This window comes from Aptenodytes forsteri, unplaced genomic scaffold (assembly GCF_000699145.1).
Source record: "Aptenodytes forsteri isolate BGI_AS27 unplaced genomic scaffold, ASM69914v1 Scaffold55, whole genome shotgun sequence".
NCBI lineage: Eukaryota > Metazoa > Chordata > Aves > Sphenisciformes > Spheniscidae > Aptenodytes > Aptenodytes forsteri.
This window is the reverse complement of record NW_008796063.1, coordinates 9,992,724-10,017,925: the sequence shown is the minus strand read 5'-3', so window position 1 is coordinate 10,017,925 and position 25,202 is coordinate 9,992,724. Positions and strand designations below refer to the sequence as shown.

Below are 25,202 nucleotides of genomic sequence, written 5' to 3'. Positions count from 1 at the left end.
AATATCTCAAGGGAGATAAAACTGTTGATCCTACTGACTTTCACTGGTATTTGTTTTCCTAATTCTCTTAAGAGATGTCTGCAAGAAAAGTGCTTTGTTCGTATATGAATAGAGCTATGTTATATTGACAGTGTTCCTGCTTTGAATATAGCAGTATCCATAAAGCTCTGCTGGGGATAGTGCAATAAAAACAGCCTGACTAATGCAAGTCCAAATAGAAGCCTTACAAGTCATACTAGCCATTCACCTGAATTGTATCTTCCAACAGTGAACAAGCCCTCTCCTTTGCATAGTTTTAGTTTTTTGGGCCCATGTATTGGGCACAGTTGTTCTGCAACTGCTCCAGAAATGGGATTCTGTGTTTCCAGTAAGACTCACAGGGAGTGAGTGTCCATGAGGCTTGTCTGCTGTTCCCCTCAGACACTTATCTGCCTCCGTGGCTCTCTGGAAGGAACACGGGAAGATGTAGCATTTGTGCATCATTAGCACAAATCCCAGAGCAGGAGGAACATACCAGCCTTTAGCCGTTTCCTCTGTGCATCTGTTTGACCATGTTGCTTTTTTGCCCCATAGCCGGACGAGTTGACCAACGCCTTGGAGATCAGCAACATCGTCTTCACAAGCATGTTTGCCCTGGAGATGCTTCTGAAACTCCTTGCCTTTGGCCTCTTCGGCTACATCAAGAACCCGTACAACATCTTTGACGGGATCATAGTTGTCATCAGGTCACTGCCAGTTCTTTCTCCACCGTGGCTTTTCTACCGAGGGCTCAGACCAGTTGGGGAGTGGGATGGGGAACAGGAATGATGTGGCATGTGTTAATCCAGGGCTCGCTGGCTATGATGTGCTATAATTACGCTGGCCTTTTAGATTCCTGTCATTAGAAGGGCTGTCCAAAGTAAATGGACATGGCAGATGGAGAACAAAGTCTATTTACGCCACACATCTGGCACTGTGGTCAATTTTCCACTCAAGTGCAGAATGGCTGGTCCTGGGAAACGAGTACTGTGAGTGTCCATATCCCAGCAGCGTTCCCTCCCTCTCCCGAATTAACACATAACTCAGACTAGAACAGGGCAAGCAGGAGGGCAAGAGAGGGCACTGTTCTGCTGTCCTCTCCCAGGGGAACACTATCCCAGCCTAAACTGGGGATGTCATGGCATGTGGGTGAGAAGCTTGTGCAGCACCTCTCTGTGCTGGGATTCTTTCTAGCAGCGCTGTTCACCCCTCGATCAGTAATTTGGGACAGAGAAGCCAAGGGAGACACAGAAGGTGTAAACCAGGATAGTGCTCTTGGCTTCAGTTGGCCCATCCGTTTGATTCAGAGAAGTGAGGAGCAATAGAGGCCCAGAACAAAGGCCAGTCTGTGGCCTGATCAAACCAAACCACCCCAACAAATGTAAATCCCTCTGGGTATTAGCTTGGTACAAAATTGTGATCCACATTTTGTGGCTAGGCTTGTGACTGATTGTAGTGATGCAGGCTAGCAGGAGACATGCTGTGTTGTGAAGGGCCACAGAAAGCAAGGGAATTAAAGAATCAAGAAACCAGCTATGAAGTATATAGGTTGTGCATGAGCATGTGTGACTGCACAACTGGGAAGTGAAGGTGCTTTTCAGAAGCAAGAAAGTAGCAAGCAAATAAACTACCCCTTTAGGGCTTAAATGGTGTGATACTCTGTAAGAAACCAGCCTGCTCAGGGCTTTCACAGTACAGTACTGCTGTTTATAGTTGTTCTCCTTCTGGTGTTCCTGCAGCGTCTGGGAGATCATCGGCCAGTCGGACGGAGGCCTCTCTGTGCTACGAACTTTTCGGCTGCTCCGGGTGCTGAAACTGGTGCGTTTCATGCCCGCCCTCCGTCGCCAGCTGGTGGTCCTGATGAAGACAATGGACAATGTAGCCACCTTCTGCATGTTGCTCATGCTCTTCATCTTTATCTTCAGGTACCAGAGGCTGCAGCTCTTCTTCGATTAATTGTTCAGCTTGCTTAAGTAATATGTGGATTAGAATAATGATACACTGCATTTGCTAGGCTGCCTACATGATGGAAGTGCTCACAATAGACGGACAAGCAGACACTGAACAGACTACCTCTTTTCAGTCTCAGTTTTTCATGCAGTACTGTAATTCTGTAGATGAATGAAGTACACAAACAGGCAACAATTGCTCTGGAGTTCTTGGGAGGCTCATTTAGCTGTGTCTCAGGAAGCTGTCAGTAGCTGGACTCTACTAGTGTTATATTTGAGATGGAGGTTGTACAGACTCCCAAGACTTCTGTCTGTTTGACCCTATAATGCTCCTTAGGATTCTGTTCTTGGAAACAGGTTGGATTAGGGAGCTGGCAATATGGTTTGTCATTTTCTAGACAAAGGAGATCCCTGATTTGACTTCAGTGTAGACAATTGTAATGAAATGTGACACAGAAGAACCAAATGGCAGAGTTTGATCAGTGAACATGTCAGTGGTGGAGCAGAGCCCTTCTTCCTGGGAGATACCATGGGCACACAAAACACTGCAGGGGGGGAAGTGTCCGAAAAATCACTGCAATCCTCCCTGCAACCATGTTTCACACAACAATGTGTTTCTTCCATCTCCCCTTTTTCCCACTCCAGCATTCTCGGCATGCATCTTTTTGGATGCAAGTTCAGCCTGAAAACTGACACGGGAGACACAGTACCAGATAGAAAGAATTTTGATTCCTTACTTTGGGCCATTGTGACCGTATTTCAGGTAAGCTCTGGATCCTCTGGGAAGTTGTAATGTAGACCACCTGGATAAGTTATTTCACTTTAAAAAAAAAAAACTATTCCAGTAGGTGTCAAATTTGGACTGAAACAGCCCTGTAGAGTTATTAGGGCAAAGTGATTGTGTTTCTGAGTTAGCTGGTCTCTATAAGCCCTGACAGAGAAGCAATCTACTCAAAATCATCACTGTGCATATCTGTTGTCAGTAAAAGTAAAGTCTAAGAAGGCCTGGAAATCCACCCTATTTTCCTTTCATATCGTCGGTAAGATCAAGACCCACAGTCTACTGTTCATTCTGCTCCTATTCTGTAGATCTCTGTCTCCTTACTTGCCTTCACTGCCCCAAAAATGCACTTTGCAAACAATTTCATTTAACTGGGAGTGACAAATACTGTCACAAATCAGAGCTGGAGTTGCTCGCTCTATATGCTGGGAAAGTCTTTATATAAAAAGCTGTGTTTCCTCTGCAGACAAGATCTGTTATGTGCTTGAAATTACTGGCATATTCTACAATGGAGCAATAAGCTGCTATTTCCAGGACATTCTAAATATAAAGATCAGTCTTTTCTCTTTAAAAGCTCAGTCTTTAAAGCCCAAGTGCAGCAAGTGGAGCACAATGTGAACAATGTTAAGCTAAGTTTCTAAATGCAGAGTGGGTGTTCACCACAGTATCGTTCAAGGTAGAAACTAGTCCAGAGTCTTCACTGTGAAGAATATAACTTCTTGCAAAGTTTTCTTTCTTACAAAGGAGCAAGGACAAATCAGCATTAGTCTCAGAGGTTCACATTTTTCTTTTACCAACATAAATACAGACTTCTGCATTTATTCTAACAGTCCCTTGGGAAATAGAGTTGGCACAGAGCACAAGGGCTCAGTCCTATATCCCACGAAGGTTAATGAGTGGCATAACTCGGTGCAGCTGACTGCATTCCTATCCCCAAAGCTACCTTGTTTTTAGGAGGGTTAGAGGCCATTTTCATTGTAAGCATGAATTAATGTGGAGCATGCATCTGTCATCCATTTTTCTTAGGCCCCAGGATTGTTGAGCTCCGGGAAAGCTAGGAGAGTGGGAATCCCTGAGGAAGGTCCCTTGGAGCAAGGCTTTGCAAAGATGTGTATTTTTTTGCCCAGCTTGTCAGTGCTTTTACCCAATGGAAACCACTTTGCTTCCCTGAGTTTCTTGAGCCACCCAATGTCATTTATCTCGTCAAATATCATGTCCCCTACCCTTTCCTTCAGCTCCAAATGCCTTATAAAGAGCAGCCCGAAAGGAGACAACAGCTCTGGCCTCAGGTCTGTTATCTTCTGATGGTTATCAAAGGACACAGTACTGCCACCAAATAATGGGACTCGTACCAGCGCATCCTTCACGTTACCATATCTAGGATCTGAACTAGTCATCTCTATGGGCAGCGGTGTGCTAGATCTTCCTGCACAGAGGGGAGGTTTGGCCAGGAGAGAGCTCTCACATGCAAAGATCTAAATAAAGGAATGTTTTGCTGTCTCATCTCATGAGACCTGCTAATGATTATGCTCAGAAAAGGTCAAAAGGAGAGGAAGAAATGGATGAGTCAGTATTTGAATGCAGCTGCTGTGCATGAGAGGAGTGGAGTAATTAGAGAGTCTTCCCCTTCACCTCTCTGCAGATCCTCACTCAAGAGGACTGGAACGTGGTCCTGTACAATGGGATGGCATCTACGTCCTCATGGGCAGCACTCTACTTTGTGGCCCTGATGACCTTCGGCAATTATGTGCTCTTCAACCTTCTTGTTGCCATTCTGGTAGAAGGCTTCCAGGCAGAGGTAAGAGATCTGAGCAGAGGGAGGGAGAAAACTGAGAAGCACGTGTAGGCAAGAGTGTAGGGATGAATCCATGTCAGTGCAAACATCTAACCATGCAGGCAGCCCTAAATTTAAACTTAAGGGGTGTCGATGAGCTGGGTTGGGCATGTGAAGCTCTTGCGAATCTGTCTTTGCAAATAAGGCTCACTGGACTTGGCATGGGACTTGGGAGACCCAACGCTTTGATTGATCTGCTACAGGGTCTGTTGTGTGACCTAGAGGAAATAATTTAGGATGAATTTAACTCACCAGATCTCCCATATGTCCTGTGTTTTGTGTTTCTTTATGGTAGGCCTCAGACCTTCAATGTATCTAGCCAGTGCTAGTCATGGGGACCAGGTAGGATGTGAACTGGCTCTCAGTCCAGGCCTTTCCTTGTGACTCTGTCCCTTATGTGTTATTTGAGGCTAGTAGCACAGCTGTCCAAAAGCTGTGTTGCAAGGTTACAAACATTAAATTTTGAGATATTTAGGATCACGTAGGACATATAAATGCTAAAGAGATTTTTACCTACACCTGAAAATACTGTCTGTATCAGGTCAATGAGCAGGGAATTTATGATAAACTGGAGGCATTTCATCTCATCTCATCTCACATGGAAAGGATTAGAGAAATGATTTTATTTCTCAGTCAAAAGTGATATGCCATGTCCTGATCTGAACTAGGCAGGAACCTTAGCAGCTGTGCAGGCAATCCTGTGCCACATGATCCAGAGCAGCAGGCCACCCTGGTGTGAGTGGTGTAAGTGGCATAGTACTGGTGTGAGTGCGGGGCCCCTGCAGCCTTTTAAGTTTTCCTTCCCACTGGCAAGTCTACTCCAGATCTGCTTTCAGCATCCTGAGAGAGTGAAACCAGCCATCCCCTGCCCTATCCTGCTCTTCTCCATCTTCCTTTCAGATCATAGCAAGTCCATTTCGGGGAAATTTTAAGAGAGGATGATCTGTTTTGGTTGTAAATGTAACAATGTATGTGCACATATATATTATCCAGAAAAAAGTTACTTTTTTTCAAAGTCCTAGTGCAAATGGAAGTGATTTTGAGACTTACCAAAAATCATCCAGTCCCAGTTAAAGCTAAGAATAGTGGCATTGAAAGGGCTTACGTCGCGCTTTGGGATTTTTTAATTATTACTTTTTTATTTCTGCAACCATCAAGAAGGGAAAGTTTGCTTAGTGGTGGATTGGCTTCAGAGACACACAGACTCAGAAAGAAAATGAGAAAATAGCTTTTCACCGCCTTAGCTCCCAAGGGAAAGAGGAGAAAGAAATTATTTTTATAGGATTTTTTTTCACTTTTCATTTTTTCCCCAGAAATGGTATTGTGCTCTCATTTGCCGTGTTTAGATCACACTTAGACGAACCTTCGCTGACCATGGAATATAATTGAAATATTCATGGACCAAAAATTCCCTTCTCTCAAGCCGACACAGCCACATTTATGTCTTTCAAGGATGTCTGCATAGATTCATTATTAAAACATCCCTCCTAGCTTCCTCGCAGCACTAGCAGAGGAAAATTAATTGAAACAACAGGAGCCAAGCCCCAGTTTCGAAAAAAACAACCCTGATCTACATTGCTCAGGGCTGTTTCATGGATGCTGAGGGTGGTGAGTGCCACCTGCGCACACAGAGAAGACGCAGGTAGTCCAGCTCATCGCTTTCAGAATGAACAGCTCTGCACTGCGTTAGTGGGCATTTAAATGTCTTATACAATGCGGTCCATGCCCTGAAGATCCAGCACAGCTGACCAAGAAGAGCAAGAAGGTCTTTTTCCAAGAACAAGCCTATACTCCATGTGTCAGTGACTAGAGCTCATGCTAACACTGTTTATTTCCAAATTCCTGTAGTTTTCTCAGTGTCACCAATCTCAGCATCTCCTGGCTTTGCTCTGGATACTATAACACCTTTGCCATATTCCTATTCTAGTGCAACCTGTTGCAGATGGAGGTGGACATTTTAGCCACTAACCTAATAAGACCAAAGCAAAGGAATTGCCAGTATTTCTACAGGCTCTGCAGTAGCTGCTGTCTTCCCAACCCAGAAGGGTTTTTCCTCTAGGAGAGTTGTAGCTGTATTCAGAGCGGTTGTGCTGGACCTCAGTTCTGCTAGAAAACAACATAGGCCGTAGCACAGGCTAAAGTCTGTGCTAAAGTAATAGATTTTCCTGAACTGAATGCAGAAGCAACCAATACAGTTGGCCATATGGTAGCTCAGAGTATTCAGTGGCCAGACGTGTCAGATATCCTCAGATTCCACCAACCAGCAAATCTGGGTGGAAAAAGAGGACGTGCCAGGGAAACCCAAACAGATGATAACTAGCATGTGTGACCCAACTGACTGGAAACCGCTCCTGCTCAAGCAATCTTGCATTTAGGCACAGAGAGCCCTTGTACAGCAGTTTGCATCCTTTGTTCCTGATTACTTTAAGGCAGAAGAAAGTTTTCTCCGCTCGGCAACCTGGTAGCTTGCAGGTATCTTTGTACAGTACAGATCCCATTCCTTACCTGCCCTCTTGGAAGTTGAATCACCTGCTAATGTGAAGCCAGAAATGGGCAGCCTCGTGCAATACTCTCTGAGTGCATGATTACAGACCGAGCCGAATGGCTGTTGTTTTCTTGCTCAGGCTTAATGGCTCCTCTTGGGGCTGTTATGGACCATGATTTAAATGTATGTAAGCAGTTTTCAAAGCTTGTATTATTCACTCGGTGCTGCCTCAGAAAAGGCCAGCAACCACAGACATGACATTTGCAGGGCACATTTTGCTCTCCACTTCCATTTGTTATAAATCCTGACATTAAGTCTATGGGCTTGTCAGTTGTCTCATAGTGTGGTATTAGCTGTGTTACAGAAAACCCTTCTCAGGGCTGTATTTCAGCTACCAGGGCTCAGTTCAAGTCTTGCACTTATAAATGCATAGCTTAGCTCTGGTTGTAAGCCAAAATGTTTACAGTCTCCTTGGACAACTCCCAGGAAGAGGTATCAGTGGAGCTGGGTTTTCTTTTGTCATCCCTGGTTCTGTTGGTATGTTGGGAATATGGCAGAAATTCTTGTTTTGACCTCTAGCAGTTATAGAAGACACTGAGGTGCACTTCTCCCTTTGCTCAGGTGTTTGTTTTACTTAGATGGAGAGTGACTCCTGGGAGACTTGTGCAGCTAAGAGGGTGCACATTAGAGCTGCTCTAAGCTCTGAACAATCAGCAGCATTTCAGCAAGGACACTAAAAATTGTACTGTGAATCACAGTACACAGTCTCAGCTTGATCTCAGGTTCTCATCTGCCTGTGGAGCAAGTTTGGCAGGAGTATCCCTAGAAAAGAATAGGCTTAAATGGCCACAAAACTATTTTTAGTACATTTGTGCTTCGGACAACAAGGAGCCAGACTTCAAAAAGGGACCATAATTGCGTATTTGTGCTTACATTGTTCCCATGTCATTTTGAAATCTACTCCAGAGCTGCTCTGGAAAAGCAGACAAACATTCCAAAATTATGCAAATCTTTCATCTACTCTGCACTAGTGCTTCTGCTCCAAAACAGAAGATGAATAAGGGAGCTTAAGTCTTTCAGTCATCCTGTCTGTTTGGCTGCACCAGTTAGCAGTACATCACAGATGAAATTAAGTTCACTGCCACTTCAGCATCATGTCCCTAGAAACCATGATGATTTGTTCAGGCACCAGTTAAGGAACTGTGCTCCTTTTCTGGGATCAGCTGCTTTAATCCAACCATTTGCTATCAATTTGCCCAGCTTTTCTGCCGTCTTGATGGATCAAGCCAGAGTCATGCCGACAGCCTGCTGGAATCTCTCCTCTCTGCAAATGTCCCCCAGTAGAGGAGAACCTGACAGTAGCTCTTCTATCCCAGGCTTGTACATTATTTAGGCTGATCATTTTTGGTAGCAGAGGCAGATAAGTATGAAAGGGAAAAATAACTGGACTTCCAGGAGGAAAGCCAGTCTGAGGGTGGTTGGCTGTTCTCTCTCCTGAGATGATGCTGTGCTGCCAGGCAAGCTGGCCTCATTCCCTTCTGCCTCAGCTTCAACATTGCCAAGAGATTTCCCAATACAATCTCGATTACCAGCCACCATGAAGAAAGCAAATCAGGGCTGAGTTTTCAGATCTAAGTCAAATTTACAGCGCTGTCAAATAAAGAAGAAAAACCCTCTGACATCCTTTGACATTAAACCTAAGTGCTTTCAGCTGGGATCATGGAGAGTGCAAATATGAAACCCCACAATGCCAATTTTTCTTAGTCACTCCTCTGATTACAGCTGCACTTTCGTGTTCTCCCCGGGATACACTGTTCAGTGAGGCTGGGCACAGTGTAGGAAACACAACAACATTGCAGGAACAGTAGTCACAATCCCATCATCATTGTTTCTGTCCAAGTACAAAAATTAATCAAAACAAGGAAAAGGGACTTACCTGGGGTCATTTCCCAGGGCAGTGTCAGAGGGAATTTGGCATTCTGCCCTCCTACTTCTTGGGGCCACACTTAAACTAACCATGGGGAGCTGAGGTATCTCTGAGCTGCTAAGTAATCCAAATGGCCTTTGTGCTAAAGTTTAAATGAATCGGGTCTGTTAATTATCCTTCTCCTCTGCAGGGTGATGCCAATAGGTCAGACACGGATGAGGACAAGACATCTGCCAACTTCGATGATGAATTTGAGAAGCTGAAAGACCTCCGAGCAACAGGTAGGATTTTGTCCCTACATTTTCCTGGGAATCTGAGAGCTACGACTCTGCTTCCACAGTCATCTTTTCATAGAAACTTATGGAGGAAAGTGGAAGAATCCATTTTATTTGGCAGTTAATCCGATAGCTATGTTAACAGAGCAGGTATGCAAAAAGTGTTGGGAAAGCTAAATGAGCAGTGATATTTCCTTTAAACAGATGTTTTCCTAATTTAAACTATACTAGAATATTTAGATATGTCTCATCGTTTCTTCTGTATCATTACCACAGAATGGTTTGCTGACAGCAATATTCTCACACTACGTCTCAGCAGCTTTTCAAATCAATCATGTTCTCATCTGTTCTTTTTGGTTTCTCACACAAATGCGTTTAGGTGAGGTTTGATTGATGGAAATGTTGCTGTTCATTTGTGTTACGGGAGGGCCTGGCAATTGAGGCAAGGCCACATTGTACTAATGTACTATAAACATGAAATAGTAGGTGACAGCCTTCACTCCATAGAGTTTGCAACCAGAGAGGGAACAGGAAGAGATCACATATTTTAACAGAGTGAATAGTATGATGGTAAACAGGAGCCAGTTTAGTTCCTCTGTACTTTGATTCTCAGCTTGGGCTCTTGTTAGGATTACTTTAAATGCTCCTAAACCAGGATTCGTTTCAGCTAAGGAAATTATATTGATTGTGGTGAGCAGATGGAATTCAGCTGAGGAAAGGGCAGAAGTAATTTGTTGGGGAAGCTGAGACAGAGCTGGATCACAACAAGGTGATGGAGCTGCTCAGTCTGCAGATGAAGCAACAAATTCGAAACACCAAGTGATCAAATGAATGTCCATTGCAAATAGTTGGCAAGGAACCCACAGCACCGACTATGCACCAGCTTTGCACCAACTATTTGCTGAGCAGCTTCAAATAATAAGAGAGTTCTAGGAGAAAGAAATACTGTCACCTCTTCTCAGGTAATACAGGAGTAGAAAACAGGGCTGAACTTGCCATCAGTCAAAGTCCATGAGTAATTGTGTGTCTCCATAAGCCTCATAGGTGCCAAGCAGTGACTAAACAGCATAAGGACATTAACAATTCTATTAGAATGCCGTTGGTCTGTAAACAGATACACTGGCAAGAGGAAGGTGTATTGCAGATTAGCAAATTTTGAGCTGGATCTTCCACCCCTCAAAGTGAATGGCAGTGTTCCCATGGACTTCTGTGGTGCAGATCAGGTATTTTTGCACAAGCCAGCAACTAAGCAGATGATACAATAGAAGCACGCTGCAGTACAAAAGCAGCCAGTGGAAGAAAAATAGCAGGGGCAATGCACTCACTTGGATTTCTCACTGCAGACTTGTACTTCTTTCCTGCTGGTCACAGATGCTTCCATCCCTTAAGACTGATTCTGCAGTTATTAAACCAGAATCCATTAAGCCCAGTAAAACAGGAGCTAGTTCAACTTCAGGTTTGTGTTTGAAATTAGGCTTTTGGTTTTGAGTATTACAGCACGCCATAGGGCTGGAGGTGTTATGTCTGGTTTGTCTTCAGTGTGAATACGGTTTTTGCAGTCTGTACTTGCCATACAGCTAAAATAGATGCTTTCTGCAGTTACCACAGAGATGTGCCATTAGATTTCTCTGCTACAGGAGGTTTACTCTTGTAGATGTGTAAAAGCCACTTCCATTTCCTGTCCCCTGAACAGACGACTAAAGACAATGACTAATGTTTGCTTAGTGCCTTCCCCATGAAGGAACTTAGAGCACATCAGAACTGCATAAAAATCTCTGTGCAAGACTGTATGACAAGGAGAAGAGATTAACTTCCTAGGGTGAATTTAGCCAGTCCTCAATGTCCTTTCCCTGGAAACTCTCTCCCAGTCCCCCAAAACTGTAACTCCACTCTAAATCCCAAGAAACAGTGAGCAAAAGAGCTTCCTTTGGAAGGCAATGAGTTCCAAGTCCAGGCAGGGCTGAGGGCCTCTTAAAAGGTTGTGACATTTGCCTTATGCCTTTCAAAGTGGTGGGGGTGATCTTATTGACCAGAACATTTCATCTCCATTTGGCAGAGTTCCTAGAAGACCAAGGAGCAATGTCCATTTTGAAGAGTGATTTCTGTAGCTGAGCATTCACCTTGTGTCCTCTCTCCCCTTCTCTCCAGAGATGAAGATGTACTCACTTGCTGTCACCCCAAATGGACACCTGGAGGGCAGGGGAAGCATGCCACCTCCTATAATCATGCGCACTGCCGCCACACCAATGCCCACACCGAAGTGTTCCCCACACATGGATTCAGTGCACACTTTTGTGGACTCGAGGAGAGGGAGTAACGCTTCGCTAGACCCCTTGAGCTACGATCAGAAGTCCTTGGTAGGTTCCTATTGCTAACAGCTGTCCCTCAAGTGCCTGCAAGCAGCAAAGATGATATATATGTGTGTGCGCACACACGTTGCTGCAAAATAAAAAGGAGGGTGATAGAGGTGAGAAGTATGTGGAAAGGCAGGAGGAGAACAGAGTCAAGAGGGAGAAATGAATGGGTGTGCTATGCTGGGGCAGGACAGTGACAACATAACAATCAAGGACAGCGAGTATATGAAGAGTGGAGACAGGGATGTAGTGGGATTCAGTGTTTTCCTGCCTAATATCTGATTGGCAGTCCGTGCCAAGCCACCTCACTGGAGAGACGCAACCCGAGACAAGTCGTAAGTTCATGCTGTTATTCCAGCAAACCCCTCTGAGGAGGAGCAGGCATCTTTTGCCAACCACACTGGCCATTTTGTGTGGTTCCTTGTAGAAGCTGACAAGTGTTCCTGTGAGGATGAGGCCTGTTTCCCCCCACAGTGTTTTAGGGTTGTATCTTGAATCCACCTTATGTCAAGGGAAATGAAGCCTTTGTCCTTACCAACACAGCAGCTGAGCTCCAGTTGCAGTACAGCAGTCCCATTAGAGGGGAAACAGAGGAAACATGGTATGAGCTGACCAATTGCCACCAGGCACAGCTCATGGAGCAGAGATCTGGCTGAGCTTACTGCTTTGGCAACTGATTGCATTTTGCCTGCAACAGGGGAGCGGGAGGGCAGCTCTATGAAAACAGAGGGAGCAGAGTTAATAGTCAAAGTGGATTTCTGCTGCTGCTTATCTGTCCCATTCCTCTGCTCTGTAACTGCAATATCATGTTCAAATCAAGGCAGCGGACCGTGAAGGCACTTCACGCAGAGACAGAGACACTATCCCCTTTGGTAAGCTGCTTAGTCAAGGTAATGCTTTTGAAAAGAAAATAGAGATGACTGTTGTTTGCCTTGGGGTTTCATGGGATTGTGAGTTGCTGGAGAGGGCTGTTCATCGTTTGAATCCTTTCTCTGAGAGCACATCAGTGCCACCAGCCAAAGGAAGATGAAGCAGTCAGAGGAGAGCTGGCCAACACTGAGGAGGGGGAGGAGGGCAGTTTGCCTTGTTTTGTGCTGGGAGGAAGCCATGGAGGGAAAAGGAGTTTTCCTTCTAGCTTTTCTGCTCTGACCTTAAGCGCTCTCATCCTGGCAACTACCCACCAGCCAAAGTGCACTGACACACTGATCAGTGCCAGAAATTTGCTGTAAGAGAAACATTCATTCCAGCTCCTTATGCAGCAAATTGAAGAGAAAGTAATGCAAATAGGGGCACAATTTCCAACAGACATTTGGGTGACTCAGGTGCCAGAGCCCCTTTGGAAGCCAGGGAAGTTGTGTGGTGAAACCACTTGAACATGAGGAAAGAAAATGCCACTTCAGCAATAGTGTCTTTGGGTTTAGTTTTTATGCACAGTTAATGCTGCCAGGACAGTAGGAAGTCATGCAGCACAGAGGAGCTGGTGCTACAGAGGTGCTACAGGTGTAGTTCAAAGAGTACCTTCAGTGTGGGCTTAGCTGGGTGCTTGGCTCCCATCTCAAGGCATTGGTATGATGAAATCAGAGCAGTGAGGAAAGCTGGAAGGGAAAGACATGACTTGCAACAAGAAGGGTCTTCCAGTCTGGGCAAAATGCCATATCCTTTGGCTTCTTCCTGCAAACAAACCCTCAAATGTCTTTCTCCTCTCTCAGTCCAGCCTCCGCAGTTCCCCTTGCGCCAACTGGGGCACCAGCAGCAACTGGGGAAGCCGACGCTCAAGCTGGAATAGCCTGGGCAGAGCCCCGAGCCTCAAGAAGAAGAACCAGTCAGGAGAAAGAGAGTCCTTGCTCTCCGGGGAGGGGAAAGGCAGCACAGACGATGACTCCGATGACGCTAAGTCCAGCACAGTCAGCAGGCCCTCGTTGCACCGCCGGGCAGAGTCCCTGGACTACCGCAGCTCCCTGGACCTGCCTGAGCTGCTCCAGTTGCCCACGATGCGCCACTCGCTCAGTATCAGCCCCATGGCCGTTCTGCCTGCTGAGTACCAAGACTGCAACGGCAAGATGGTTCACGTCCCCAGCGAGTTCTTCCTGCGTGTCGACAGCCACAAGGAGGATGCCATGGACTATGAGGATGACATGGAGGATGTGAGTTGAGGGGGAAATTGGGCACTCATGCATTAAGTGGCTTTTCCACTCCAAGAAGGCTGATTAAAAATCAGGCTTTGAAGTTTGTTACTGCTTAATGGCTGGTGTAGACAAAATGAATCCAGATCCGAGGGATGGGCATCCACTTCCCAAAAAGGTTTTTTTTAGCTAATGGGTTGGGTTGTTATCTTGCAGTGGTCTCTTAACGAGGTAAAACTGCAAGGGATTGTGCATGCATTTGCCTAGTATTTGGACTGGTTGAGATTGTCCCTCTAGCCCAGGATGCCTCCAAAAATGATCTGTAGACACAACAGCTACCTAATGTCTTTGCTCACAAGAGCTGTTTGGCATCTCGAAGGCTTGAAAGCCTAGAAAGAGTGTTCTCTATTTAACTTTTTGACTGTTTGAGGCCTTTTTGGTTTTGACACAACTTTGGATCTCAAAACGATACCTGCCTAGAATGTCTTGCTTTGTTACGTTTATATCTCACTGTACAGCAGCCCCTTTCTCCCACCCCTTTCCTCCCTGTTTTGTTGGACAAATGTGACAATGCCTGCCACATCTCTGTCCCAAAAGCCGTGACTCCCTACAGGCGCTATGAAATGCCAGGTACTGCCCCCTTTCACAAAAGGACTATGAAAGTTGAAGAGGCAGGAAAATAAAAGAGGAAGAAAAGGTGTTTCTTCTTTTCTATCCAGAGTTACTGCTACCGAATTCGTAAAGTCCTGGAGCCCTACAAACCACAGTGGTGCAAGAGTCATGAAGACTGGTCCCTCTACTTGTTTTCCCCACAGAATCGGTAAGAAGTCCCAGTGAAATGCCAGCCCACCAGGTTTTTGTGCTAATGGAATACTACATTCCTAGCTAGCCTTCCCTTGAGAAAAATCCCTCTCTGATGCAGAAGCACTGTGAGAGTTTTAGAAATCCAATTCCTGATTTTTAGGTAACTTTTTCTGTTACATGTGGGCAGAATTGTTGCATGGTTCGCTCCATGCCTGTCTAGGAAGAAGGGTGGTTTAACCAGCATTATTAATAGGTGTTATTACATCTTGTTTACTGCATTGATAATAATGGCTGAAGCTTGTGGAGAGACTAGCTCACCACCTGGGCTGATGCTGGTGGCACAGCTGCTGAAGACTTTTGAGGATGTGCCATTCGGGTGGGAGTCTCTCGCTGACCCAAACATCTGAAGGATATTTTTCTCCCCACTATTTCTTCAGTTTCCGAGTGATGTGCCAGAAGGTCATTGCCCACAAAATGTTTGATCACGTGGTGCTGGTCTTCATATTTCTCAACTGCATCACTATAGCACTGGAGCGACCAGACATAGACCCACACAGCACGGTGAGTACCTGAGTCATTTTCTTCCTTGATGCAGCATCCAGATCTTAGTCTTGTCAGGGCAAGACCCTGCAAGATGAAAGATGTTTGTTTTCTAATGTATTTAAATAACTTGCCTCTTTTTGTTCTATGTTTTACAGGAAAGGATATTCCTAAGTGTTTCTAATTACATCTTCACTGCAATCTTTGTGGCTGAAATGATGGTTAAGGTAATTACATCTTCATCCCATGGTCCATAGTGAGGCCTGGCAAAGACCAGAACGTGACATAGTTATGATCTGGGTGAAGATTTAAATGTCTCTCTTCTCCTGGGTGTAGGTGGTAGCTCTTGGCTTTTTCTCTGGGGAGAACACCTATCTGCAGAGCAGCTGGAACGTCCTGGATGGAGTCCTGGTCTTTGTATCTATCATTGACATTATTGTCTCCATGGCATCGGCAGGCGGAGCTAAGATCCTGGGTGTCCTTCGCGTTTTGAGACTTCTGCGGACCTTGAGACCTCTCCGGTACGTTCACCGATAGGGTGGCTGAGTTTGCTTTGTGTTGATAGATCAAGGAGTTTGAAAAAAATGCACGTGATCCATCAAGGTCTTGCTTAATAATACAAAAAGCTGAAACACAGTATGGGTAGAATCATTTTTGGGGAGCTCTTATCTAGTGAAACTGTTTGACAACAGTGAAATTAGTTATAATATAATTCATCTTCGCCAGCATGGAAAAGAGCGGATGGAGTTTGGAGTGAGATGTGTTACCGTACTCAGGCAGTTAGTGCAGTGAATGCCTCCTCCACGCTGCATTTTTATCACCGTTTTACAAATCAGTCTGGCTCCTTGTTAAACTGCACAACCTCACAGTCATTCCCAAGCAGAGGTCGTGTTGGCTGGGAGAAAATTTGCAATTGAACAGGTGCTGACAATAATTTGATAAGCTCCAGCATCTATACCTGCTCTCCCATGCCTGCATATCCAACATTACTGCAAAACAATTTAGCTCTCAGCTAGGAAGAGGAAGGGGAGACGCTTTCAGTATTTGAGAAAAGGAATAAAGAGAATTTGTATTTTTTTTACAATTATGCAATAACAAAGAGTGTTAATGCTTGGGGGATTTTTATCAGCTCATGGCTCCTGTTCTGTTTCCATCCTGCTTGGCAAGAAACACAAGCCTTTTTTCATGAAATTTCAGGGGAAATAAGATAGGGACCTCCTGAGACCTGTAGGCTTTCTGATGAAAAGCTGCTTGCTTGTGAGAGTAATAGGAAGAGGCAATCTTGTTTAGGCCCATGACCACAAGAACAACAGTTATTTGTCTGCTGCTCTCTATTTCCTTAGTGACAAGTAACTTTGTGAGTGTTTCTGTCTCCTCTCTTGCTCCGATGCTCCGTTCTGCTGGTGGCATTGGGGTTCCCTTGCAGTGCTGGCTCACCAGGAGCCACTCTAGGTCACCCTGGACAAGCCTTGGCCTGGCAGCACCTTGGGGCACCTGTCTAACATACGTAACTAGGAACAGAAATCAGGGCATAGGCAATTCGTAAGTAAACGTAAGGGGGGAAAAAGGGAATTGGTCTTGGAGAATAACTAGGCCAGATCCTATTAATAGAGAGGAATTCGTCACCTCTCACAATGGCTTCACTTATCACAGCCTCTTCTAGGATTACTCCAGGGACCATTCTTAACACTTTGTAGGTGCAGTTCAGACTGCCACATTATTTGCTGCCAAACAAGACCCTATTGAAATGCTTTGTCCCTGCAGCATACAACTCTCCTCTTTTCTCCATGTTTGGCAGGCATGAAAGCATCATTAGCCATGCAAGCTCAAGCTACCTGCAAGGACTCCTACCCTCTCCCCTCTGCAGGCCCCTCCTAAAAAGAAGCTTTGATGTTCTTCAGTCAAAACACCCACCTTCCCAGAAAAGCTTGCTTGGGCTAGTTACACTTATGTGTGCAAACATATTTTTCACACTCCCATGGGAGAGCCATTCTCCAGGCACTCATACAGGAAAGGAAAACACTTGTTCTCCATAATACCCAAAAGCTGCTTCAGGCTGTACTCAGAGCATGCCTGGCCTCTCACAGCCTCACAGCAAGCAAGCAAGCTGCTCTTTAATAGGATGACCCTTTGGCTGTGGAGCTGTTGATCACAAGTTCCTGTTAACTAAGAATCAGTTCAGGAACTAATTAGGAAACAAATTGAAATTACTTTGTTTGAAAAGTCATCATGGGGCCCAGGCCAGTAGGGCAGGTGAGCACTTATGCCTGTAGAAAGAGGACAAGACATGCTCTCTAGTACCGCTGTGAAGCTGTTTACACGTTATGTTAGGAAGCAGGCTCCTGCCTGGTGTGTGCCCCTCTGCTTGGATCAGAGAGACCTCAGAGGAGATCAGCTCTCTGGACTGAGGTACAAATAGCCCTGTAGTGGGAACCTCTGATATTCTGCCCGTAGAGAGTATTCCCTCCTCACTGTTACTAGTAAGCAGTTGCCCAACACCCTGCTGACAGGGTGTCTTACACTTTTTTAATTCCATCTAATGTGACTGTGAATGTTCTGCTTGTCTAAATAAGTCACTAATCGCCTCTGCTGCCTGCAGGTAGAGGAGGGTTGTGTTAGCTTTACTGCAGCCCAAGGAGAGGAGGCAAAGCAACCATATAATAACAGGGCATGCATAAAAATTAAAAGCTTTATTGTTTTGCCATTTTTTCCAGAGTCATCAGCAGAGCCCCAGGTCTGAAGCTGGTGGTAGAAACCTTGATCTCCTCCTTGAGGCCTATTGGGAATATTGTTCTCATCTGCTGTGCTTTCTTCATTATCTTTGGGATTTTAGGGGTCCAGGTAGAGTATTTCCCTCACCACGGCCATATGTAAGTGACTGCTGCAAAAGAGAAGCTGTTTTTCTCACCACCTGGGGTTAAAGTGGAAGTAATGAGCTTAAATCTCTCCAAAGGAAGATTTCAGTTAGGTGTTAGGAAAGAAGAGCCAGGCCCTAGAAGAAATGCTCTGGGGTGGGGTTAGCATCTGCTCATTGGAAGGTTCTTAGGATTAGAAGAGCAGACCTCCCCGATGAACAACACAGCATCAGCTAAGCCTGCCTTGAGGGTAGGGGAAGGAAAAGACAAATTCCCAAGATCCCTCCTGGCTCTGTGTGCTAGGATGTATATAATATCTCTTCCTCAGAAGGGAGATTGTCATCCTCTCAACAAGACAGGGCAGGCTTGCAGGATCACCTTCCTTCTGTGTCTGAGGCAATACACAACAATGTCTCAGGGCCTGAAGTTTCACCAGAGGTGTTTTCCTGCCATGTGTGTTAAGACAGGTATCTGAGCTGGACAGAAAGGAAAGGAATTTGAACTTGACAAACAACTCTACTAGGGGAAAGAAAGATAAATCAGGGAACAGAATTTTCAAAGCTGCTGCTTTTTTGTTTTTTCTTTTTTTGTTGCTTCTCAAATACAGCTTTTTAAAGGCAAATTCTACTACTGTGATGGTCCTGATGTAAAAAACATCACTACAAAGACTGACTGCACTAACGCACGCTACAAGTGGGTTCGGCGGAAGTACAATTTTGACAATTTGGGACAGGTAAAGTCCTCATTGCAGGGATTTTCTGTACCAGTTTTTAATGGATGAGCACTTAAAATGTATTCCTTGAGGAAGGTGTGGAACCTCCATCATAGGAAGTTTCCAAGAATGACATAGGCATTCATCTATCAGAAGCAACCCTAACTGGGTAAAAATGGATCAGGTCACCTCTTGATCTCTTGCAGCCAGACTTCCTAGGGTTATACAATTCCTTGTTTATAGGAGAGTGTTGTCTTAAAGCCACTGCTTTTGCATGCAGTCCCTCATGTATGGACCTCAACTTTCACTTCTAATCTCTTGACTTCTAGCTGTTATGTTTGCAAATGAAAAAAATAAGATGCTTTATACTGGCTGAAAAGCAATACAGCCCATAGTAGGAGCTGGGATATATTACTGCTTTTTAAAACCCCATGACATTGGGCCAGCCAATCATGCTTTGGTGACCAGAAAGCCTGATGTGTCTGAGCAAAAATCAGCCTATATGTGAGGGAAAAGGAGTGTTAACGACCATAGTTTGCTCACTTTTAAGCCAGATATGGAAATAGGTAAAAGCAAGCCACAGTGTTGCATTTCTCCACCAACTCCAGGCCAGATGATGTGCTGTGAGCTGTGGATTGGTTTTGCTGAGCATTGTCTGTTGTTAGTTTCTTCTCTGGGGACTAAAATGCAAGACCAATCTTTTCTGTTTGTTTGTTTGTTTGTTTGTTTGTTTGTTTTCTTGTAGGCCCTCATGTCCTTGTTTGTCCTCTCCTCAATAGGTAAAAGCAAGCCACAGTGTTGCATTTCTCCACCAACTCCAGGCCAGATGATGTGCTGTGAGCTGTGGATTGGTTTTGCTGAGCATTGTCTGTTGTTTGTTTCTTCTCTGGTGACTAGAATGCAAGACCAATCTTTTCTGTTTGTTTGTTTGTTTGTTTGTTTGTTTTCTTGTAGGCCCTCATGTCCTTGTTTGTCCTCTCCTCCAAAGATGGCTGGGTGAACATCATGTACGATGGTTTGGATGCCGTGGGTATCGACCAACAGGTAAATGTACTGCAGAGTCCAGATGTGTTGCTCTCAGAAGTGTCATGCCTGGGTGACTGGTGGTTTTGAAGTCCCAGGAAGGAGCAGAGCTATAGGACCTTCTTGAGGTCCTGACTGCCCATTAGGCTGCCAAGGTTTTCCATTCTCCACTAAGTAGCTTTTACAGTGGCTGCGCCCCATGGAGTACACAAACAAGCACTGATGGGGTTTCTAATTAGAATGGTACTTGAGGAGGACCACACGTGCCATTGCACTGCGGCTTCACGGAAGGCATGATGAATAAAAGCAATCTCGTAGGAGATGGGAAACAAACAGGAATGTTGTGAAAGAGACATTGTCAATGTTTGTGTGTTATGTAGCATTTGCAAAGGAAAGTCAAGTCTTAGATGAGTAGTACCCCATTGTAGCTACAGTAATACTTTGTACTTAATTTTTCCCTGCTTCTGAAGATCTCATAACAACTGAGAAACATTAACCATAAGCCCACGTCTCAAAAAAAAAAAAAAGCTGGAGCCTATCTTTAACTAAAATGATCTCGCAGGTGGGATGATGCACATCCACTGAGTTTTATCTTAAGCTGTATGAAATAAATGCCAAAATAATTAAATCCTGTAAGCCAATTTACAGAGGCTAGGATGGGTTTTACAACAAAAGTAAAATTTTAGTTGGTGAGAAAATGAATGAGAGCAAACTGTTTTGGGAAAAATCTCCTAACTCCTGCCAGTCCTCTCCTCCTCCCCACAAGTGTACTGTGCTGTCTTGTTGCTACAGAGTGCCCAATATCCTGACTTACACACATCTTGTCTATGCCGTTTCTCTTCTCTCTTGTTTTTTAATTCCCCACCTCACCAGCCCATCCAGAACCATAACCCTTGGATGCTTCTCTACTTCATCTCCTTCCTGCTCATCGTCAGCTTCTTCGTGCTCAACATGTTTGTGGGGGTGGTGGTGGAGAACTTTCACAAGTGCCGACAGCACCAGGAGGCGGAGGAGGCCCGGCGTCGGGAGGAGAAGCGGCTGAGACGCTTGGAGAAAAAGCGCAGGAGTAAGGAGATATACCTGTCTGGTCGGTAGACTGCGTTACAAACCAAAATCTTTCTGAGCCCTGCCTGCTCCCAAAGCAAGACTTTCATTTTCCTTTGGTTTTGTTTCCATGGGATTCAGGAGGCTGTTTTGCTTCATTACCTCTTTGGCGGTACCTTAAGTCTTGGGTTGCCAACACCCTGGAATTGTCCTCTATGAGCCTGATGTAAAGCATTACCTGTTTACTTGGCTGGGGAGAAAATCCTCCTCCAAGCAGAGTCCCCTGTCATGCTCTGCAAAGGTGTCCCAAGCACCGAGTGGGAGCTCGTGGTGTGACTGAGGGATGCAGTGAGTAAACAGCTGCAATGCTTACTGTGTGCCTGCAGGCCAGTCCCGAGGGTAGCCCTGTGGCTTAATGTGCCGCTTGCATCTGATGATGGTGGTGGTTTGATTTATTAATTCTTTTCTCAGACAAAATAGTTGCGATGCTTTTTAGCGTCCTAGCGCATGGCCCCGCATGCCACAAACATGCTGCATGAGGGCATGAACAAACTGACAGTCCTGGGGAGAAGAATGGAGCCCCAAGATGGGGCTGTCCAGAAGATTCTTCTCTGGAAGATGTCCATTACAAGAGATGCTTGCCCCATCACAGGCTGGGGGAGCCCTTCACTGCTGAGCAATGTGCTGGGACTCAATTTGTCCTTGCAAACAGTCAACATGGAAATACTGGCCAGATGCAGGGCCATTAGGGTGCAACAGAAGGCCTTTAGCTGAAATCTGCTTCTTAGCGGATCTAGTAGGGACGATCAAACCAGACCAGAAAAACACCTGAGCTTGTGCTCCTTTCCTGACCCAAACCTTCCCAGGGGTTCTCATGTATTAATTCTCACCTCCACTGCTCCTTGGCAGGCTCCACCAGGGACAAGCTGCCTATAGCATCTGGTGGGTATTCCCAGGGAAACTGCCAGGAAACCAGCCACACCAACTTCCCAGCCAGTTTTAGTGAACAGGGATAGCCTGCATTAGATGCTGGCAAGCATTTTTTAGAAGTAAGTGAGGGAACGTGGCTTGGCCACTGTGATCAAAGATAAGCTTAGTCAGGGATAAGGCTTGAGTGCTTCTGGCCCTGTTTGCAGCAGCAGCCCTGTGGCTCTTTGCCTAGTGCTGTGCTGCCCTGTGTAATCTCCTGTAAGGACCTAATATCTCATTGTGGCAAATGGCTAGTTGTCTCCCAAACATCAAGCCATAGGTATCTGTTTTCAGCTGGGAAAACTGCAGTTAGATCGAATAGTCTTTTGTCTGGCTCTAAGGACATAGCAGTCAGGGGCTTTGCTAGTAGAAACCCCAGCCAATTTCCTCCATCCATGCTTGAGTCAGAAGACAGGCAGCTGTATCTCTCGCAGCTCCTCTCCTGCTCTTGTGGTCCTCTTTATTAGAGCCATGGGAGACCTCAGCACTAACTGTCTGCACCATGGTCTCCACAGGGCCTTAATGACAGACTGACCTGACACCACAGTGAAGGCCAAGCCCATTTCATTTTAGCCAGTTGTGAGTTAAGTAGCTGGGTTAAAATGAAATCTAGATCAAATTAGCCAGCCGCAAACAGACATTGAATCTCTTCAGAGATTTAGAAGAGTTCAAATGCAATTTCATTTCCCTTTTCCTGTTTTGGTTTCTGAGTTTGAGGTTCCAGCTAGGATTAGAAGTGGAAATCCTGAAGGCAGCATTTCCAGCACAATAAGAGAAATCAGTTTCAGGCTCTCAAGAGTCCTCCTGCTTGTGCAGTATTTCTACCCCAATGTGCTGACCCAAGACGACATTCAGATAAACTCAAAGTTTATATGCAAAAAAAAAAAAAAAAAACACCTTATTTACAAAGAACATTAAGCATCCTTAGAGAAAATAGACTGGGGCACAGGTAAGGAGGGATAGCTTAACCACAGCCAGTTGCTGTTCCTGATTAGTATGTAAATCTTATTACAAGACTGTCTGTGGCTCACTGCGTAGACACCGAAAAGAGCCAGTCCCTGTCAAAGTGATGGACACTGTTACATTGCCCCTCTTTATCCAGCTATCTTGAAGGACAGAGACAAGGAGATATTTCAGACTGCAGACTGAGGCATTGCACAGATGTGGGTTGTAACATTTCACTGAGAGCGCGCAGGGAGGAGGACAGCTTTCTGGAAGGCGATCAAGTCCAATAGAGCAACTGAGGGGCTAAACGTTTGGCCATGTGCTGGGCTTCCAAGAGGTTACCTCAGATCATCTGTCTCTGAGGTCTCCTACCTGCCTCTGTTCAGCATGGACAGCTTGGCATCCAAATTTGAGTTGTAACAAGGTGAAATCAAATATCTGATACGCATTTTGGAAGATTACTATTTACATTTTAATGGATTTTTTTAATTTAAATGGGAGGAGTTTTCACCTCCTGGGTAATTTAGAAGATGATGGATTTGGTCAAAAAATGTGGCAGACTCAGAAAGATGTGAGATGTGGTTGGTGCTGTGCGTGACAGAGTCTCTGGGCGGAGTGTCTGTGTGCACGTGCAGGCATGGGATGCTGCACAGTGACGGCGGGCTGGCCAGCTTTCCATGTGCCCCAGCGCTGTGTGTCTCACCCATACGGAGGAGCGGGTGACAGGCCAGTCCCCACGGGGCAGGTTGGGCACAGGAGACCAGTGATTCTGCGGAGGAGCAAGGAGCCTACGTTGGGAACCCTGGCAGAGCGCCCTGCTTTTACTTCAGTTGCCATTTCTAGTTTTTGGCCTGAGGAGACCATGAGGGGAGGAAGAATTAGGGCTGTTAACAAGAGTAAAATCCAGCATAGCTAACAGATGTACTATCTGAGCAACATCCATCCATCTGGACTCGCCCTGTCTGCCTGGCATATCTTGTCTTTGTGTCCTGTCTCCTGTCTGTAATGTCCTCTGTGTGTAGCAGCCCTGTGTGTGTTTCTCTGTATTGAGGTCTTTGGGCATCTGTAGGTACCTACACACACAGAAATGCACCATTGAGCCATAGTAGGCTTGGGCTTAGGCCTGGAAATGGGTTAAGCCTCAGCTTATCAGTGCCTGGATGGTCCCATCCGAGCAGGCCCTGGGTACGAATCCCAGGCTCTGCAGGCTGGGTCGAGGATTTGGACCCTGTGTGCAGAGCTATGAGCCTGGCAGAGGGATTGCTCCGTGGAGGACACAGCCCTGCAGCAGGACACAGCTTCTTCATCAGACCCTATGCAGGTGGGATGGGGAATCATCACGTGTCCGTTTTTGGGGTACTTTTCAGGCCTTTCAGGAGCCTGGCAGGAAAGTCCCTCTCAGCCCACATCTCTGCTATCAGACACCACCTCAGACCTTTCCAAGAAGTTTCTTGTTTCCCATCTGAGGGCCACTTTCATGCAGGGATTGGGACAGGGTGTGACACCGCATGCCCCTTGTCAGCGTGCCTTGATTCTCTCTCTGCTCCTGTGACACGCATCACTGGAGGCACCGGCAGCGGAGCTCATGGACCCAACGCGTCAGCAAGGCACTGCTGCCGTGACAGCAGCAGTGGCTGCAGGGCCCAGCCTTCATGACCAGGCTGCAGTAAACTCAGCTGAGGCCAGGGCCAGCACTGAAATAAGGCACTGGCTTTGCCAGTTAACTCTGCTCACATGAGAAAGGAGGGCAGGGGGTTGAATACACCGTACAAATGTATTTGATATGGTTTTAAAGGCAGAACTGCACAGCGTACTTTTTCATGTGAAGTTAAAAATTCAAGATAAACTAGAATATTTTTCTGACACAGTCACTACCTCCATCCACTATATCTACTGTGTAAATAAGTGTAGTGTAATTTAATAATCCTGCAGCTCCTAACCTTTTAATGAGGTTCTCAGAAGACACAGACTGAAACCAGCCTCCCCAGATTGAAGTTTTTGATTAAAACCACATGGATCAGCTTGATCTCCTCTGCATTCAGGATACAGAGCCAAATCCAACCCACCTGTATCTGCTGTGGAGCCAGCAGCAGCTGGCCCGCTGAGCAGAGCACGATGTCAGGTCAAACACAGGCAGTACCCTGGGCTTCAAAGGCTGCAGGCAGGGTCTGGGTGACACTGTGTGCCAAAAGCAGTGCAGGCAACGCTGGAAAAGCTGGAAATGCCTGACACAGCCCGGGGGAGGCCCTAGCTGGGGAGCAGAGAGTGCCTTTCAGTAGTGACACCAAGTCACTGGTCCCTGAGAAAATCCCGAGAACCGAGAAAAGGCAAATGCTTTTTTCCTGTTTTCCACTCTGTGTGAGAGGAGCCTGGCCACAGCTGTGTTTCTCTGAGGCATTTCCCAACACAGAACTGAGCGTCTGGGCATTGTAGAAGGAAGAGGCCAGTTTTGTTTTAAGACCCAGCAGAGATGCCTTTCAGAGCGCTGACTGTAAGCCTTTCTTTATAGGGGTGAGCAGTCGTGAGCAGCACACAGTGGTATTTAAATTAGTCCATCCTCTCAA

General features: G+C 45.7%; 1 protein-coding gene across 1 annotated transcript in view; it reads left to right on the top strand.

Moving 5' to 3' along the window:
* The window catches only part of CACNA1H (calcium voltage-gated channel subunit alpha1 H), a 128,677-nt gene that overhangs the window by 71,923 nt on the left and 31,552 nt on the right, over nucleotides 1-25,202 (top strand). The window contains exons 9-23 of the mRNA XM_019473967.1: nucleotides 574-725; nucleotides 1,758-1,943; nucleotides 2,613-2,730; nucleotides 4,391-4,546; nucleotides 9,185-9,275; nucleotides 11,418-11,626; nucleotides 13,333-13,767; nucleotides 14,466-14,566; nucleotides 14,988-15,111; nucleotides 15,249-15,317; nucleotides 15,427-15,611; nucleotides 17,805-17,931; nucleotides 18,553-18,678; nucleotides 19,612-19,701; nucleotides 20,554-20,767. Of these exons, the coding sequence (XP_019329512.1) occupies nucleotides 574-725; nucleotides 1,758-1,943; nucleotides 2,613-2,730; nucleotides 4,391-4,546; nucleotides 9,185-9,275; nucleotides 11,418-11,626; nucleotides 13,333-13,767; nucleotides 14,466-14,566; nucleotides 14,988-15,111; nucleotides 15,249-15,317; nucleotides 15,427-15,611; nucleotides 17,805-17,931; nucleotides 18,553-18,678; nucleotides 19,612-19,701; nucleotides 20,554-20,767 (2,383 nt within the window). The remainder of the gene's footprint in view (nucleotides 1-573; nucleotides 726-1,757; nucleotides 1,944-2,612; nucleotides 2,731-4,390; nucleotides 4,547-9,184; nucleotides 9,276-11,417; nucleotides 11,627-13,332; nucleotides 13,768-14,465; nucleotides 14,567-14,987; nucleotides 15,112-15,248; nucleotides 15,318-15,426; nucleotides 15,612-17,804; nucleotides 17,932-18,552; nucleotides 18,679-19,611; nucleotides 19,702-20,553; nucleotides 20,768-25,202) is intronic.